At 41.9% G+C, this 15,146-nt stretch overlaps 1 protein-coding gene across 5 annotated transcripts in view; it reads left to right on the forward strand.

The window, feature by feature from the left end:
- The window catches only part of AKAP6 (A-kinase anchoring protein 6), a 521,710-nt gene that overhangs the window by 258,138 nt on the left and 248,426 nt on the right, over positions 1-15,146 (forward strand). For all 5 annotated transcript variants that reach the window (XM_032344004.1, XM_032344008.1, XM_032344005.1 and 2 more), the window contains one exon: positions 2,501-4,267. In XM_032344004.1, coding sequence (XP_032199895.1) covers positions 2,501-4,267 — 1,767 coding nt within the window. The remainder of the gene's footprint in view (positions 1-2,500; positions 4,268-15,146) is intronic.

A 15,146-nucleotide genomic window follows, 5' to 3' on the forward strand; every position in this document is an offset into this window, starting at 1 on the left:
ACAATTTTCTTTGTGATTTATACTCCTGTGGTGCTTACAAACCAATGGGAGAAACAAATTAATCAAATAATCACAATAGTATTTATTTACAGATTGAGGTAAATGCTTAAAGGGAAAACATCATAATTTTATGAGAGCATTCAAGAAGAAAAATTCTGACTTAGGTGGGAGTTTAGAGTCTTGAAGAAGTGAAGCTTGATCTGAGTCTGAGGGGCGCATAAGAGTTAAACCAGTTAAGGGATGTTGTAAGTTAAGGGATGTTGTAAGATTTCTTGACAGAGGGAAAATAGCATGTGCAAAAGCCCTGAGGCAGAAGGAATTCGTTGTATTCAAAAACTGAAAGGAGAACACTGTGGTTGGGTGCAGCCAGGGAGAGGGAGTATGGATTGAGGCAGGCCTCTTTATGTCTGTTCTTGGAAGGGTTGGGGTTTTTAACCCAGCAGTAGGAAGCTAATAAAGGACTTAAAGCATCATGTTTGCAATCTGTAAAGAGGCAAAGGGAGAAGGAGAGAGAGAATTCCAAGCAGACTCCCGTGAGTATAGAACCTGACACAGGGCTCAATGTCATCACCCTGAGATCATGACCTGAGCCAAAACTAAGAGTTGGATGCTTAACCGACTGTGCCACCCAGGAGCCCCAAGCTTACTCTTTACAATGTGGCAATGTGGAGAACAAACTGGAGGAGGGAGTATATCTGTTTAAAATAGAGTCCAATTAAATCAGAGAAAATTACCACAGATGTCAGAGTGTGGACTGTGGGTCATAAAGCCTCCTTTTAAGGCCCATTTTGGCCCTGAGATGTGAGGCCATATGCTTCTTTTAGCTTAGGCTCCTCTTATATAAAACAGGGACAATAGTACAGACCCCAAAAGAAAGTTATTGTGAGGATTAAATGAAAAAGCAGTAGTCGTAATCAACCATCTCCATTTATACATGAGGAAACTGAGGTTTAGAAAAGTTAAATGAGGCTTATTATTATTATTTATCTAGACATTGTGGCATGCCAGCGAGGGGAGTAGGAGATAAAGGCAAGGTAAAGGTGTGATGGGAGAGAATATTTCCAAAAGCAAAATGCACAAATGAACAACCACCCGGTGTGAAGTCCCAGAGTGACCAGATCTTGGTATAACCTGGCTGAAAGGACACAGGCTCAGCAGCCACATGACTTCTGGCTTCACTTTGCTCATCTGCTTCCTCCTTGAGTAGAAGAGAGGTCTGGGATATAACAACACTTCACTTCTCAGTTTCCTTTCTTCATCTCCTAAGAGGCTAGATCAGATCAAGCAGCTCTTAGCTGGTAAGCATAAAAGGATTCTCAGGCCCTTCCTTAAGCAAATCGTCAGTAAAAAATCTCCTCATCTGTTGTGTGATATTAGAAACCACATTAGTGATGAGGAGTGCCTGGAAGGCTCAGTCAGTTAAGCAGCCGACTCTTGATTTTGGCTCAGGTCATGATCTCAGAGTCTTGGGATCAAGCCCCACATCGGGCTCCCTGCTCAGTGAGGAGTTGACTTGAGGGTTCTCTCTCTCCCTCTGCCCCCTCCTCTCAAATAAGTAAATCTTAAACAAACAAACAAAAAAAAAAAAAAAAAGAAAGAAAGAAAGAAAGAAAGAAAGAAAGAAAGAAACTGCATTAGTGATGAGACAGAAGCCTTCATTATATAATTAAAGATTAAAAATTAAAATTACTTACTTGTAAAGCTATTCTTTAGCACAGGGGGGTTTCAAATCAAACTGGCCTATCTTGAATTATAAATAACAAGGGAGGGAGGCAGTTAGTATGTGACACACACACAAATGGGAGTTGAGGAGAAAAACTCTGTGTGCAGAGAGAGGGGACAGGGACTAAAATGGTAAATTTCGGTATTCATTACTTTTCTCCAGGATTACCTGTGTTTATCTTCAAAAGGGTGGGTACAAGTGGGAACTGGTCCTGAAAAGTTTCTGTGGTGTGTGCAAATTCAGTAGTTCACCTTCCTGTGATTTGTGAATAAAAAGTTAACATGACAGACTTAGTGTAATTAATTATACAATTTAAATGTATTTATCGAGGATTTTCTATAAGCTAGCCACTGTGGTAAGTGCTGGAGTGATAGCAATACGCAAAGCAGATCAGTTCGTAGAGATTTTACTCTAATATTACTTTGTTCCCAGAATTTTATTATTTAAGGCATCACATAAGAAATGCTTATTAAATGAACTACAGGCTATTTTAAAATGGAAAGTTAAGTCAAGAGTGGATATTTTTGGCTTAACCTTGACCGTTTCTGTCAAGTCTCTATTCTCCAGATTAAAGAAAAGTCCCCAAATATTTAAGAACAGGATACTATATAAAGCAATATAATTGATCAGTATGCTTTTCTGTATGTTAAACCAGAAGCAATGGAGACTGCTGCATTTTTTGACCTTTACAGTGGCCTCTGCTGAGATTTCATCTGAACAGCAGTTGAGTATAATTGATGTTGCATTTACTGAAACTGTTGCCCTTGTCTGTTCCAGGGCCGGCTTGATTCTCTAACAGAAGTGGATGACTCAGGACAGTTAACTATCAAATGCTCTCAAAATTACTTATCTCTGGATTGTGGTATTACTGCTTTCGAACTGTCTGACTACAGTCCAAGTGAGGATTTGCTCGGTGGCCTAGGGGACATGACCTCTAGCCAGGTCAAAACCAAACCCTTTGACTCTTGGAGCTACAGTGAGATGGAAAAGGAGTTCCCCGAGCTCATCCGAAGCGTTGGGTTACTCTCGGTGGCCACTGACCCCAACCCATACAGCTGTGGCAAAGCGGTTGGTGAGGAGGCATCTCAAGTGTCTCTTTCAGCAGATGACAAAGGTGGACGTGAGGAGGACAGTGCTTTAACAGTCGAGGAGCCACCAGGCTTAGTGCCCGGAACATCATCTTCCGGGGAAGCTCTGACAAATGCCGATCAGCCCCCTCCTGAGGCCGTGATGCCAGAAGCCAGTTCCTCCTCCCAGCCTGAGATAAGGAACCAACAGCCTCAAACTTGTGAAAATGCAACTCCCAAGCGATCCATCCGAGATTGCTTTAATTACAATGAGGACTCTCCCACGCAGCCCACATTGCCAAAAAGAGGGCTTTTCCTTAAAGAGGAAAATTTTAAGAATAATCTGAAAGGCACTGATGGAAAGAAGCAGCTGGCTGATCTCAAACCCGAGATGAGCAGAAGCACCCCCTCTCTGGTGGACCCTCCTGACAGATCCAAGCTTTGTCTGGTGTTACAGTCTTCCTACCCCAGCAGCCCTTCTGCTGCCAGCCAGTCCTATGAGTGTTTGCACAAGGTGGGGGAGGGGAATCTTGAAAACACCGTCAAAAGTCACATCAAGGAAATATCCTCCAGCCTGGGAAGGCTTAGTGACTGCCACAAAGAGAAACTTCGACTTAAAAAGCCACACAAGGCCCCAGTAGAGGTGCCCCCATGCCGAACTCCGAAGCGGGGGGCGGGCTCAGGCAACCAAGCTGAGAGCACGAAGAGCTCAGCCATGCCGAATGGAATTCTTTCAGGTACCCCCAAGGCTGTAGAGGGGCCAGAAACAGATTCCGTTTCGACGTCCTCCCTCGAGCCATGCTGTCAGACGAGTTGGAATGCCAAACTGCCAGTGCAGTCAGAAACATCCAGCTCTCCGCCTTTTACTCAAAGTAGCGAATCCTCTGTTGGCTCAGACAACGTCGCGTCTCCAATACCCCTTCTTTCAAAAACCAAAAGCAAAAAAAGTTACTCCTCCTCCCCAAGTCACGTCACCAGGAATGGCCAGGTGGTGGAGGCCTGGTATGGTTCTGATGAGTACCTAGCACTGCCCTCTCACCTGAAGCAGACTGAAGTCCTAGCGTTGAAGTTGGAGAACCTTACAAAGCTTCTGCCTCAGAAACCCAGAGGAGAAACCATCCAAAATATTGACGACTGGGAACTGTCTGAAATGAACTCGGATTCTGAGATCTATCCAACGTACCATGTCAAGAAGAAGCACACGAGGCTAGGCAGAGTGTCTCCAAGCTCGTCCAGTGACATAGCCTCTTCCCTGGGGGAAAGCATGGAGTCTGGGCCCCTGAGCGACATTCTTTCTGACGAGGAGTTGTGCATGCCTCTCTCTGCTATGAAAAAATACATCGACGAGAAGTCAGAGAGAGCTGCATCCTCTGAGAAAAAAGAGAGCCATTCTGCCACAAAGTCTGCTTTAATTCAGAAACTGATGCAAGATATTCAACACCAAGACAACTATGAAGCCATATGGGAAAAAATAGAGGTAAGGTGGTCTTCTTCTTCTTCCTCTTTTTTTTTTTTTAAGATTTTATTTATTTATTTGAGAGGGAGACAGTGAGAGAGAGCATGAGCGAGGAGAAGGTCAGAGAGAGAAGCAGACTCCCCATGGAGCTGGGAGCCCCATGCAGGACTCGATCCTGGGACTCCAGGATCATGACCTGAGCCAAAGGCAGTCGTCCAACCAACTGAGCCACCCAGGCGTCCCTAAGGTGGTCTTCTTAACTTGCAAGATTTCTTACCTGATCTTTGGAAGTGATGCTGGGAAAAGGTCAGTCCCTCTCCACCCTCACTATAAATAGTGTTGCCATGTTTGATAAGCCTGATTCCTCAAAGAAGAAAAGATAAAGCTCAATGATCACTGCGCCGTGGCAGAGTATGTATCTTGTCTGGGCATAAGCTTGATGTGTCCCTGTTTGGTGCGGGAATCTCTGCTGATGTTGCTCACACCTCACTTGGCTCCTGATGAATGATGGGTCCCTTTGAGTGGAATGCAAAATAGTGTAGATCAGTAGCCGTGCACACACCAGTACCTCAGGAATACGTGAATGGAATGTTGCAGTTATCCTCACTGATTTTTGATTTGTTTTTTCTAACCCCAGAATAGCTTACCATTCCCAATGTTAACTCTCTGTAGAAATGGACCAGATGTTTCTAATTTTGGGGGGGATCTTTATTTTCTTTCAGTCTTTCTCCTTTTTGAGGTCCCTGGCTAATAACCCATGCTGTCTATACTGTCTACTGCCCATGGGCTCTGAGATGGGGAGTTGATATTTGGGGTAAATCTGTAATTTTCTCTTATTTATTTATTTTTTTGAAAGAATGAGAGTGGGGAAATGGGGGGGCAGATGGGAGGGGCAGAGAGGGAGAGACAGAGAGAGAGAATCTTAAGCAGGCTCCACGTTCAGCCCCGAGCCCAGTGCGGGTCTCAATCATGACCTGGGCCTAGATCAAGAGTCCGTTCTTTTAAGTGATGGAGCCACCCAGGCACCCCAAATCTCTACTTTTAGAATGGATTATTAGATGAAATCTTTGAGGACAGATGTGAAAATTCTCATCTGAGAATTTTCTCAGCTCCGGACTGAGCTCCATAATTTAAGCTCCAGTGATTTTAAGACACTAGATTAAGTATAGTACACATGGACAGGCTAACCTGGAGGAAGACAATGAAAGTGTTTAAAACTAAGGAAAAGTTAATGGTGATATGTAATAGTAACATATATTAATGATTATTTTTACTAAGAATTTATGTATCCAATTCTCACAACAACCCTAATATTAACCCCATTGTATGGATAAGGAGACTGAGGCTGAGAGAGACCAGACAGCCTGCCCTAGAGCCCAAACCATTAACTAAATGCTCCCATGTCTCAGTAAGGAAGAGATCAATATATACTACATGTAAATACTATGGTACTGGAAAAGAAATATGTCAGTGGAGCCAGGATTTACCTGGGAAATTCTTGTGAAGGGCCAAGCCTTCAGTGGAGTTTTGAAGGGAATGCCAGGATTAAGACAGAGAGAAGGTCAGTGGCTATTTCAGGCAGGAGGAGCATAAACCAGAACACAGGTGGATCTGGGAATGGGCATGTTTATTGGGGGTGGGGGCTCAGAGAGCTGTCCTGACTGGAAGGTCTGTGAACGGAGAGCAGCAAAAGTTCCCATACATGGAAGAGACCTGGTTGCTCCAAGGCCCCTAAGGCCAGTATGAGGCAGTTAGAATGTGTTTCCTCAGCACCCTTGGCAGCTTCTCTGCAATTGACTGAGGGAAGGAATAAAATCCGTGATAACTAATGCTTCTTGGGCTCTAATTTTGTGCTTGGCTCCAATATAAGAGCTTCACATGCCTTATTCTATTTAAGTCCTGGGGGGGAGGTAGGACTTTTTCAGATGAAGAGGTGAAGGCAGAACAAGGTTAGAAAACTTGCTTTAGGCCTCCCTGCTAGTAATTACATGGTAAGGGTTTGAACTCAGAGCCAAGCCAGCACACCGAAAGCAGTGTAGGTCACAGCCTTCGGTAGCCTTTCTGGAAGATTTAGTTGACAGTAACAGGAGGGAGGTCATGGCAGTTGTGATGGTGACCAGGGCAGAGGTAACTGGCCTGTGGCAGCCAGTCTAGGGGACTGCTCTGATGTGCGACAGGCATGGGTGGGGAAGCTGCTGAAGGAAGAGGATCCAGAAAACTGGGTCTAAGTCTTGTTCCATCCTTAAAGCCTGGAGAGACCCATGGCTAGTCATGTTTCATTCTGGACCTTTTTTCTTCTTTTATAAATAGAGATCTTTAAAGCAGATCATGGCCACAATACCAGCTTCCAGTGGTAGCATGTTTTGTTTCTATTATTCTGCAAGGATGAAGCCAAGTGTCCAGCCTCTGAGGACTGGTATATCTTTTTATAGAAGAAAGTGTTTGGATGGGTAGCTGGCTTGAGGTAGAGGTGAGGCAGTTAACTTAAAAAATCGGTACATTGATATTGATTATATGATAAAACTGTTAAGAGGAAGTGTCTCGTAGGCAACTGGAAATACCATCCTGGAGTTGGGATATGTAGTAAAGGCTAAATGAAGATTAAGCCCCTTGGTCAGTCCAGCCTCCCTTTATCACTTTAGTGGGGCAGCCACCTACCCCCAAGTCAGTTCACCTTGGATATCACACCCTAGCTTTGATCTACCTATAGTGACCCAGAGAACCTATTCTACCTGCAAGTATAACATAATAAGAGAAGGTGTTACTTAACATCTTCTTTGTATCAGGCATCTACTAGGCACTTTACCTGCAGTAATTTTCTCATAGGATTCTCAAACAGCCCTACAAGGTAGGTTTTATTATCCAAAATGGACCACTTCTCTCCTGCTTCCAGTGTTCCCATTCTGGTGCTAGCCTCCTAACTGGTCTCTCTGCTCCCATCCTATTCCTATTATAGTCTTTCTAGCACAGCAGCCAGAATGATCCTTTTGAAATATAAATCAGATCATATCAACCCTCAGCTCAAAACCCTACAACAGCCCCTGTTGCATTCAGAGGCCCTACATAGACTGTTCCCTTGACTTCCTCTCTGACCTGATTTCTACCTGCTCTTCATCATGCTCACTTCCCCGCCTTCCCACTGGCCTCTGCTGTTCCTAGAATAAGCCGGGCAGACCCATGCCTTTAGGATCTTTGTCAATTCCCTCTGCCTACACTCTTACAGATGCTCTCATTTCTAATTTTTTTAACCTCTTCTGAGCTTGCTGGAATATTAACTTCTTAGGGAAGCCTACTCTGACCACCTTTTTAAAGATGTAACCTATGAGGTATGTGCGTGGCTCAGTCGTTTGGGTGCCTGCCCTTTGGTTTCTGCTCAGGTCGTGATCTCAGGATTGTAAGATCAGCGTTCTCTCTCTTTTCCCTCTGCCTCCCCTCATCTCTCTAAAATAAATATATCTTTAAAAAAATAAAGGGTATAGCCTGAACCCTTTTAATTTTTTCTGCAGCTCTCACTGTATTCTGTCATTTTATATAATTCTGTTTGGTATGTTTATTGTTCTAGTATGTTTACTGTTTCCCCCTGCTGGAATGGGAGCTCTGTGAGGGAAGGAAGATTCATCTGTTCAGTTTGCTAATGACTCTAATGTACCTCTAACAGTGCCTGGCACATACTAAGTGCTCAGTAAATACTATCAATAGAATGAGTGAAGGAATCCCTGTTTTAAAGTCTCTCCCTGCAGAGAGATGAAATCACTTTTTCTAGGGTGACCAGGTAATAAGTCATGTGCTCCATGTGCTTTGCCCTTCCCACTAGATAGTCTTGAGAACAGATGAATCCCCTGACAGAGTGAGGACGGATGGAGAAGAGAAGACAGGTGGGAACTGAGACTCAAGCTGTTATGAGGAAGGAGTAAGGAAGAGGTCCACTTGACAGAGAAGATTCTCGGGTGTTAAGTAAATGGGGGAGAAGGGGTCTAAGATGGATGTTAGCTTTGTTCTCTACAAAAGGGAAATGGAGAAGGATAAGAACAAAGAAAAAGAAGCAACCTTAGATTTGGTTGAGATAGTCAATGAGGGTCTTAGAGAAAAATGGACTCAATGAAAGAGTGGAGGTAGAAGCTGGATTATAGATCATTAAGAAGTGAGAGAATCATATATAGCTCAAGGAATTGGGTTGAGAAAGCAGTACGAGGCGAAGGGTGAGAGTTGAAAGTAAAGTCCAATAAAAGTGTCACTTAGAAAAACATTAAAGCTTATTTGAAGGCAGAAAGAAAAAACTCAATAGAAAAAGAGATAGAGGTGGCTGGGCAAAATGTGTACATATGGCACATACTGAGACAAGAAAGGAGGCAGCGTGGAACTCCCATGGGAAGAACGTTGGCCTAATATGAAAAAGTTATAAAATACTGAAGGGTACATCCTGCTTCGGATTCCACCGCCACCCGATGCAGAGTGGTGTGTCTTCTCCTCCCTTCATGTACCAAGTCCTCCTGTCTTTCCTCAGAATGCAGGGTGGAAGGCATGTAAAAGGCCACTCTCACATTCGGGGCTTTATGGGGCTGTGACAGAATCCCCAAGATTAACACCTGAATGACAAGTGTCTGAGACACTTTTTAGGTTCCCCTCCCCTCACATTTGAGTCTTTCTTGTAATGGGCTGGTTTTATGAATGTGAAAAGATTTCTTTTTAATTTTTTTTTTTAAAGATTTTATTTATTTATTTGACAGAGAGAAATCACAAGTAGGCAGAGAGGCAGGCAGAGAGAGAGGAAGGGAAGCAGGCCCCCTGCTGAGCAGAGAGCCCGATGTGGGACTCGATCCCAGGACCCTGGAATCATGACCTGAGCCGAAGGCAGCGGCTTAACCCACTGAGCCACCCAGGCGTCCCTCTTTTTAATTTTTAATTTTTTCATTCTGTAGGAGAATTAATTTTTTTGAATACATAGTGTATTCACATGGCTTAAAAGCTTATATGTTTAAAAATATCCAGAGGCTCCTGGGTGGCTCAGTCAGTGAAGCCTCTGCTTCCAGCTCCGGGCCTGTGGATCAAGTCCCACATCAGGCTCTCTGCTTAGCGGGGAGCCTGCTTCGCCTTCTGCCTATGCTGCTCCCCCTGCTTGTAATCTCTCGCTGTCTCCTATCAAATAAATAAATAAAATCTTTAAAATATAATTTATTAATTTCGGAGAGAAAGAGAGCATGCATGAGCAGTGGGGGTTGCGCAGAGGGAGAGGGAAACTCTTTCTCTCCCTTTTTCCCTGTCTTGGGCCTCCACCACATTGAAGGTGATCTCTGTTGTTTTAGTTTATATGTCCTGTAAGACGTTCTTTACACATCTACAAGCAAATGCAAACGTATTTATTAAGCAATATTTTTAAACCCGAGAAATAAGTCACAGCCTATTCTCCTCCTCAAATAAAAATTCCTCTGTTAACTCTATGGGTTCCTAAGGGGCGTTCCTTTCCCAATATCTCGGTGGGAGTTAAGGGGGTTTTGCTCAAATATGGTTGATTTTCCCACAACCTGTTGTGTGGATGAAGTAATTGAACATCTCAGGTCTGAGAGTTCACCTCCAGTGCAGGCTTCTCAAGGCCTAAAATTAAAAGTGAAAAAATTAGTCAAACCATTGAGCTAGATCCATTTGTTGTGGAACATTCAAGAAATAAAGCAAAAGAAATGAAAAGAAAGGAGGAGAGGGCCTGTCTGGAGCAGATGAAATCCAACAGAATGATGAAAGATTAACTTAGTGGGTGGGTCTTTTGTGGTATAAGTAATAGGGATTGGCAAACTATAACTTGCCTAGTGCCTAATTTTTAAAATAACATTTTCTTGGAACACAGCTATACTCTTCATCAGTGGCTGCTTTTGGGCTGCAATGACCGAATTGAGTTGTTGTGATGGAGACTGATGGTTTGCAAAGCGTGAAATATTTACAATCTGTTACAGAAAAAATTTGCTGACCCCTGCTCTAGAGTAAGGAAGAAGGAAGGGAAATGATTTTTCATCAGCATTTATTATGGACCAGGTTCTGATATAGGTTCTTTAATTTAATCCGTATGACATCCCTATGGAAGAGCTATTGGTCTTGTTATTGGTCTTGTTTTACCGATGACAGGTCTGAGGCTCCATTGCTAATGACTTGGCCAGGGTCACACTGTTGCTAGTGTAAGAGCTGGGATTCCAACTGAGATGCCTGAACTGATTTGGTTTTCTCCTAAAGATATATTCCAGTGCCAGGAAAGTTAGACAGTAATCACATATGCAGGTCAAATCTATTTAGGTAACCTACAAACCATTACTAGATTAGTAAATGAATAGTGTGATTTCTTCCTCACGACCTGAATAGAAATGTACTGCCTAGCGAGTAGCCACTTGTCCAAGGAGAGTGATTATTGATGCCAGATTAACAGCTGTGTGATTCTAAGCGGGGGCTGGCAGAATGCACTTTAGCCTGGTGCCACCCCAGGGAAGCATCTCAGGAGATCTGTCCTTTGGGATATAGTGCAATGTCTACTTCTCACATTGCAGACTTCCTGCTCATATAAGTTCTCAAAGCTCATCCCGGAAGACATTGCTCTGTTAGATTGGACTCATTGGTACCAGGCTGATGGCTATGTGACATAGCTGATCCCTTTTCTCTCTAGCAACCAGTGTCTTCAAATACCAGATTATGGCATCACCACTGAAATTGAGTGACTCAGCTGTTATGAGCATTTTATCTTTGGGGCATCTGTAACCTGATTTTAAAAACTTCTTTGGTGCCAGCTAAGGATGTCTTTGCACATAAGTTATTTCAGATTTAGTGCAGCAAATACTTAGCTGGGTACTTAGTCTTCATAACTAGGCCATGTAAAATCACAGTCAAGTCTATGGAGTGGCACAAAGGTGGCCACCATTGCTGCTGGGAACTGGTTGGTACCATCACGAGTAATGTGAAGGTAGAAGAGATTTTGGTCCTGGGATTAACTTGGCACTGATTTCTTTTTCCAAGAGGTAAAATGGGTCCACATAGAAACTGTCCTAGCTTTTACCCTAATTTTGACTGTCTGTTGATGTACCAATGATACCACGCTGATGATGGCAATCATTAAAGAAATAGCATGTTGTCCTGAGTTCTTTTTCTTTCCTTTTCTTTTTTTTCATCATGGTAAGAGCCACATAGTGCAAAATTTGTCATTTTCACTGTTTTTAAGTATACAGTTCATTAGTGCAAAGTATAGTCACATTGTTGGGCGTGCCTGTGTGGCTCAGTTTGTTAAGTGTCTGATCCTTGATTTCAGCTCAGGTTGTGATCTCAGGGTTGTGAGATCGAGCCCTGCATTGGTCTCCACACTGGGTGTGGAGCCTGCTTAAGATTCTTTCTCTCTTTCTCCCTCTGCCCCTCCCATACCTTCTCACGCACACATGCTCTCTCTCTTAAAGAAGTATATTCACATTGTTGTGAATCAGATCTCCCGACCTTTTCCAGTCTGAAACTCTGTATGCACTAAACAGAAACTTCCCTTTCCTCCTCACCCAGTCCTGGTAGCCACCAGTCTTCTCTCTGTTTCTATGAATTTGACTACTTCAGGCACCTCATGTAGGTAGAACTATACAGTATTTGTTTTTTTGTGACTTGTTTATTTCACATAACGTATTGTCCTCAAGGTTCATCCATGTTGTAGCTTGTGACAGGATCTTCCTTTTTAAGGCTGGGTAATAATGCTTTGTGTGTCTATATTATATTTTGTTTTTCTGTTCATCTGTGCATGGATATTTGGCTTGCTTCCACCTTTTGGCTATTGTGAATAGCCCTTTTATGAACATGGGTGTTCTCTTTGAAACTTTTGAAACTCAACTCTCAATTCTTTTGGCTATATATCCAGAAATGGGATCGCTGGATCACATGGTAGTTCTACTTTTCATGTTTTGAGGAACCTTCATACCATTTCCCATAGCAGTTGCTCCATTTATAATCACACAAATAATGTGCAAGAGTTCCAATTTCTCCACATACTTGCTGACCTTTTTTTTTTTTTTTAAATAGTAGCCATCCTAATGGGTGTGAGATAGTATCTCTTTGTGGTTGTGATTTATATTTCTCTGATGATTAGTCATGTTGAGGCATCTTTTCATTTGTTGGCCATTTGTAAATCATCTCTGGAGGAATATCTATTCAAGTTCTTTGTCCATTTTTAATTGGGCTATTTGTTTTGCTGTTCAGCTATAGGAGTTCCTTGTATATTCTGGATATTAACCCTTTATCATGTATATGATTTGAAAAGATTTTCTCCCATTCTGTAGGTTGCCTTTTCATTCTCTTGAATGGGTACTCTGAGGCACAAAAGTTTTTTAAGTATGATGTAGTCCCGTTTTTCTATTTTCCTTTTGTTTCCTATGCTTTTGGTGGTATATCTAAGAAATCATTGCCAAGTTCAATGTCATGAAGATTTTCCTCTATGTTTTTGTAGGAGTTTTATAGTTTTAGGTCTTTGGGTTCTCTTTTATTTTATCTCAATGTGATTACCTCTTATCTTTTAAGGATCTCACACAGGCTTTCTTGTAAGATAGAACATAGCTTCATAGCTAAAGCCAAGTCACCTTCTGGGATTTGTCCTTTAAATAAAAAACACTTGGAGTCATTCTTTTTACAAAGGCTTATCTGGGCATTATTTATTTGATTTGAGATTTGAGTAGATCTCATTTGAAATACAGCTTTGTCTTTCTTTAATCATCCCCAGAATAACTTACCATCTACTATATAGTCAAGGTCTACCATAAATTCTCTTCTCCCTCACTTTTGATATTTCTTTTAGTCTGCCCATGTACCAGTGTTCCTAGAGTTGGTAGAGTAGTACTTTCTTCTTAGGTGTTGATAATAATCTCCTAAGAGCATCTTATCAGATAGGAAGCATTTAAGGTATTTGGATTCCACTGTTTTTCACTGCTATTTCATTTTGTATGTGCCTTTCCTTTATGATAACTTTTTCCTTCAGTTGCTAGTCTTCCTCTTGTCCCTGATTTCCTTCTCTTCCCTACATCTTCTCTCCTGTTCCTTTTTCTTTAATTTTTTTCTGGACCAGAGAGTTTTCACTTTCTGGCTCTGTTTTCTCTTTTTCTTTCCCCAAGAGTATCTTCTCCTTTCTCCTTCTAATATTGTCCTAGACATTCTCAGATTCCAAATATGAGAGCACTATGAGTTGACTCTTTACCACCATTCACTCTCGAATGTGTTTCTTTTAATGCACTGCTTAGTCTTAGAAATATGTATGTAGAGAGTTGAGGAATTGTTTAGATGCAAGAATAAAGAAAATGAGAATTAAGTTTAAATATTAAGGAAAAAAATTCTGAAAGAATTGGGAAGGCTCAGCTTTGTAATTAAAATTGGGAGATTCAGAAGTCCGAAAAGATCACAAATTGAAGATGTACTGATAGTACAGATGATTAGTCAACAAAAGGTTAATATAATAGAATGGTGTAGGAACTCTTATAGTTTTCTTTATTTATACCATGCACAATCTAAATATTTGTCTTAGATTCTGGACTTAGAGTTTGACAGAGCTGTGACAACATAATTCAGGGCTCTGTGCTTACTACTTAAGATAATATATGGTAAATACCAAGTGGAAACTCATACACTGGGAGACCAGAGGAAGGAAGATGATAACAAGTATATTTAGACCAAGCATCACAGAAGAGGGGCTACTTGAGCTGGGTCTTGAATGGTGGATAAAATTTAGATAGAGATGAGGAGGTGGAAGGTTAATGACAGAAGCTTTGGCATAAGGCAAGGTTGAGGGCAAGAATATTTAAAGTATATCTTGGGAAAGAGTAAAGAGAGATGCTTGGTGTTTGGGGTATATGTTAAATACTATAAACAAAGAGACCCGAATATAATAAGATGGAAGGATTTTTTTTTTCTTTTTTCTTTTTCATAACAGCAGGTAGGTAGACAGTCCAGGAAAGAAGCCATCTAAGGACCCAGGACCCTTTTTGTTGTTGCTCTTCTGTGGCTTACCCATTCTGTCAGCATTCCAGTTTACCAGAGAAGGGACATGGAATGCAGCCAGCTTTCTTCTCACAGATCTGACCTGGAAGTTGCATACAAACTGCAGAGGAGTTTGGGAAATGAGCCTCTAGACTAGGAACATTGGGAGGCAGACATCTGCTTAGAGTAGTTTGTTGTAGGGCTAAAGTATGATGGACTTTGAATTCCAAGTGTTTGCATGGTACAAACACAAAATAAATACCTGCTCCAAAATCTGTGAGTGAAAGAATGAGTGAGCGAGGGCGGGAGTGAATGTTTTGTTCTATTTGAACTTTATCCTCTAGACCAGAAGCCACCCTGTGTGGCAAGATCTTACAAGTCTTAAAACAGTAGAAAATCTGGGTTTTATATAACCTCTCCCAATTTTTAAAATGTTGGGTCTGAACAATTTTAAAACAGGCCAAGTAAAAACACATATGTAAGTTAGACTTGGCCTTCAAGTCACCAGTTTGCAGTCTTTGTGAAAATGAGAAACCCTTAAAATTTTTGGCCCAGAGAATTGGTATGGTTTAAGAAGGTTCATCTGATTGTGGCACACTTGCCTTGATACGCCACTTGCAAAGTGGTTCTCTGTTATGGATGCTTATTATCATTACTGGAGAGATTTGAAAAAAAATCCCAACCTCCGGGTCCACCCCAGACTAACTAAATCAGGATCGCAACAGGCGGGTAATTTTAAGAGCTCCTCAAACAATTAGGATGTGCAGTCAAGGTTGGGAGTTAGTGCCCGAAGGCTAATTTTGAAGGTTATTACAAATAGCCTGGTCATGTAAAAGGATTTGAACTGTGTGGGTTTGGAAGCCGCTGAGGAAATAGAGAGACAGAGGTGGGAGATGTTATAAAGGACAAATCAGTGAAAATGTTTGGCTTCTTA

Source organism: Mustela erminea, chromosome 5 (genome assembly GCF_009829155.1).
Source record: "Mustela erminea isolate mMusErm1 chromosome 5, mMusErm1.Pri, whole genome shotgun sequence".
NCBI lineage: Eukaryota > Metazoa > Chordata > Mammalia > Carnivora > Mustelidae > Mustela > Mustela erminea.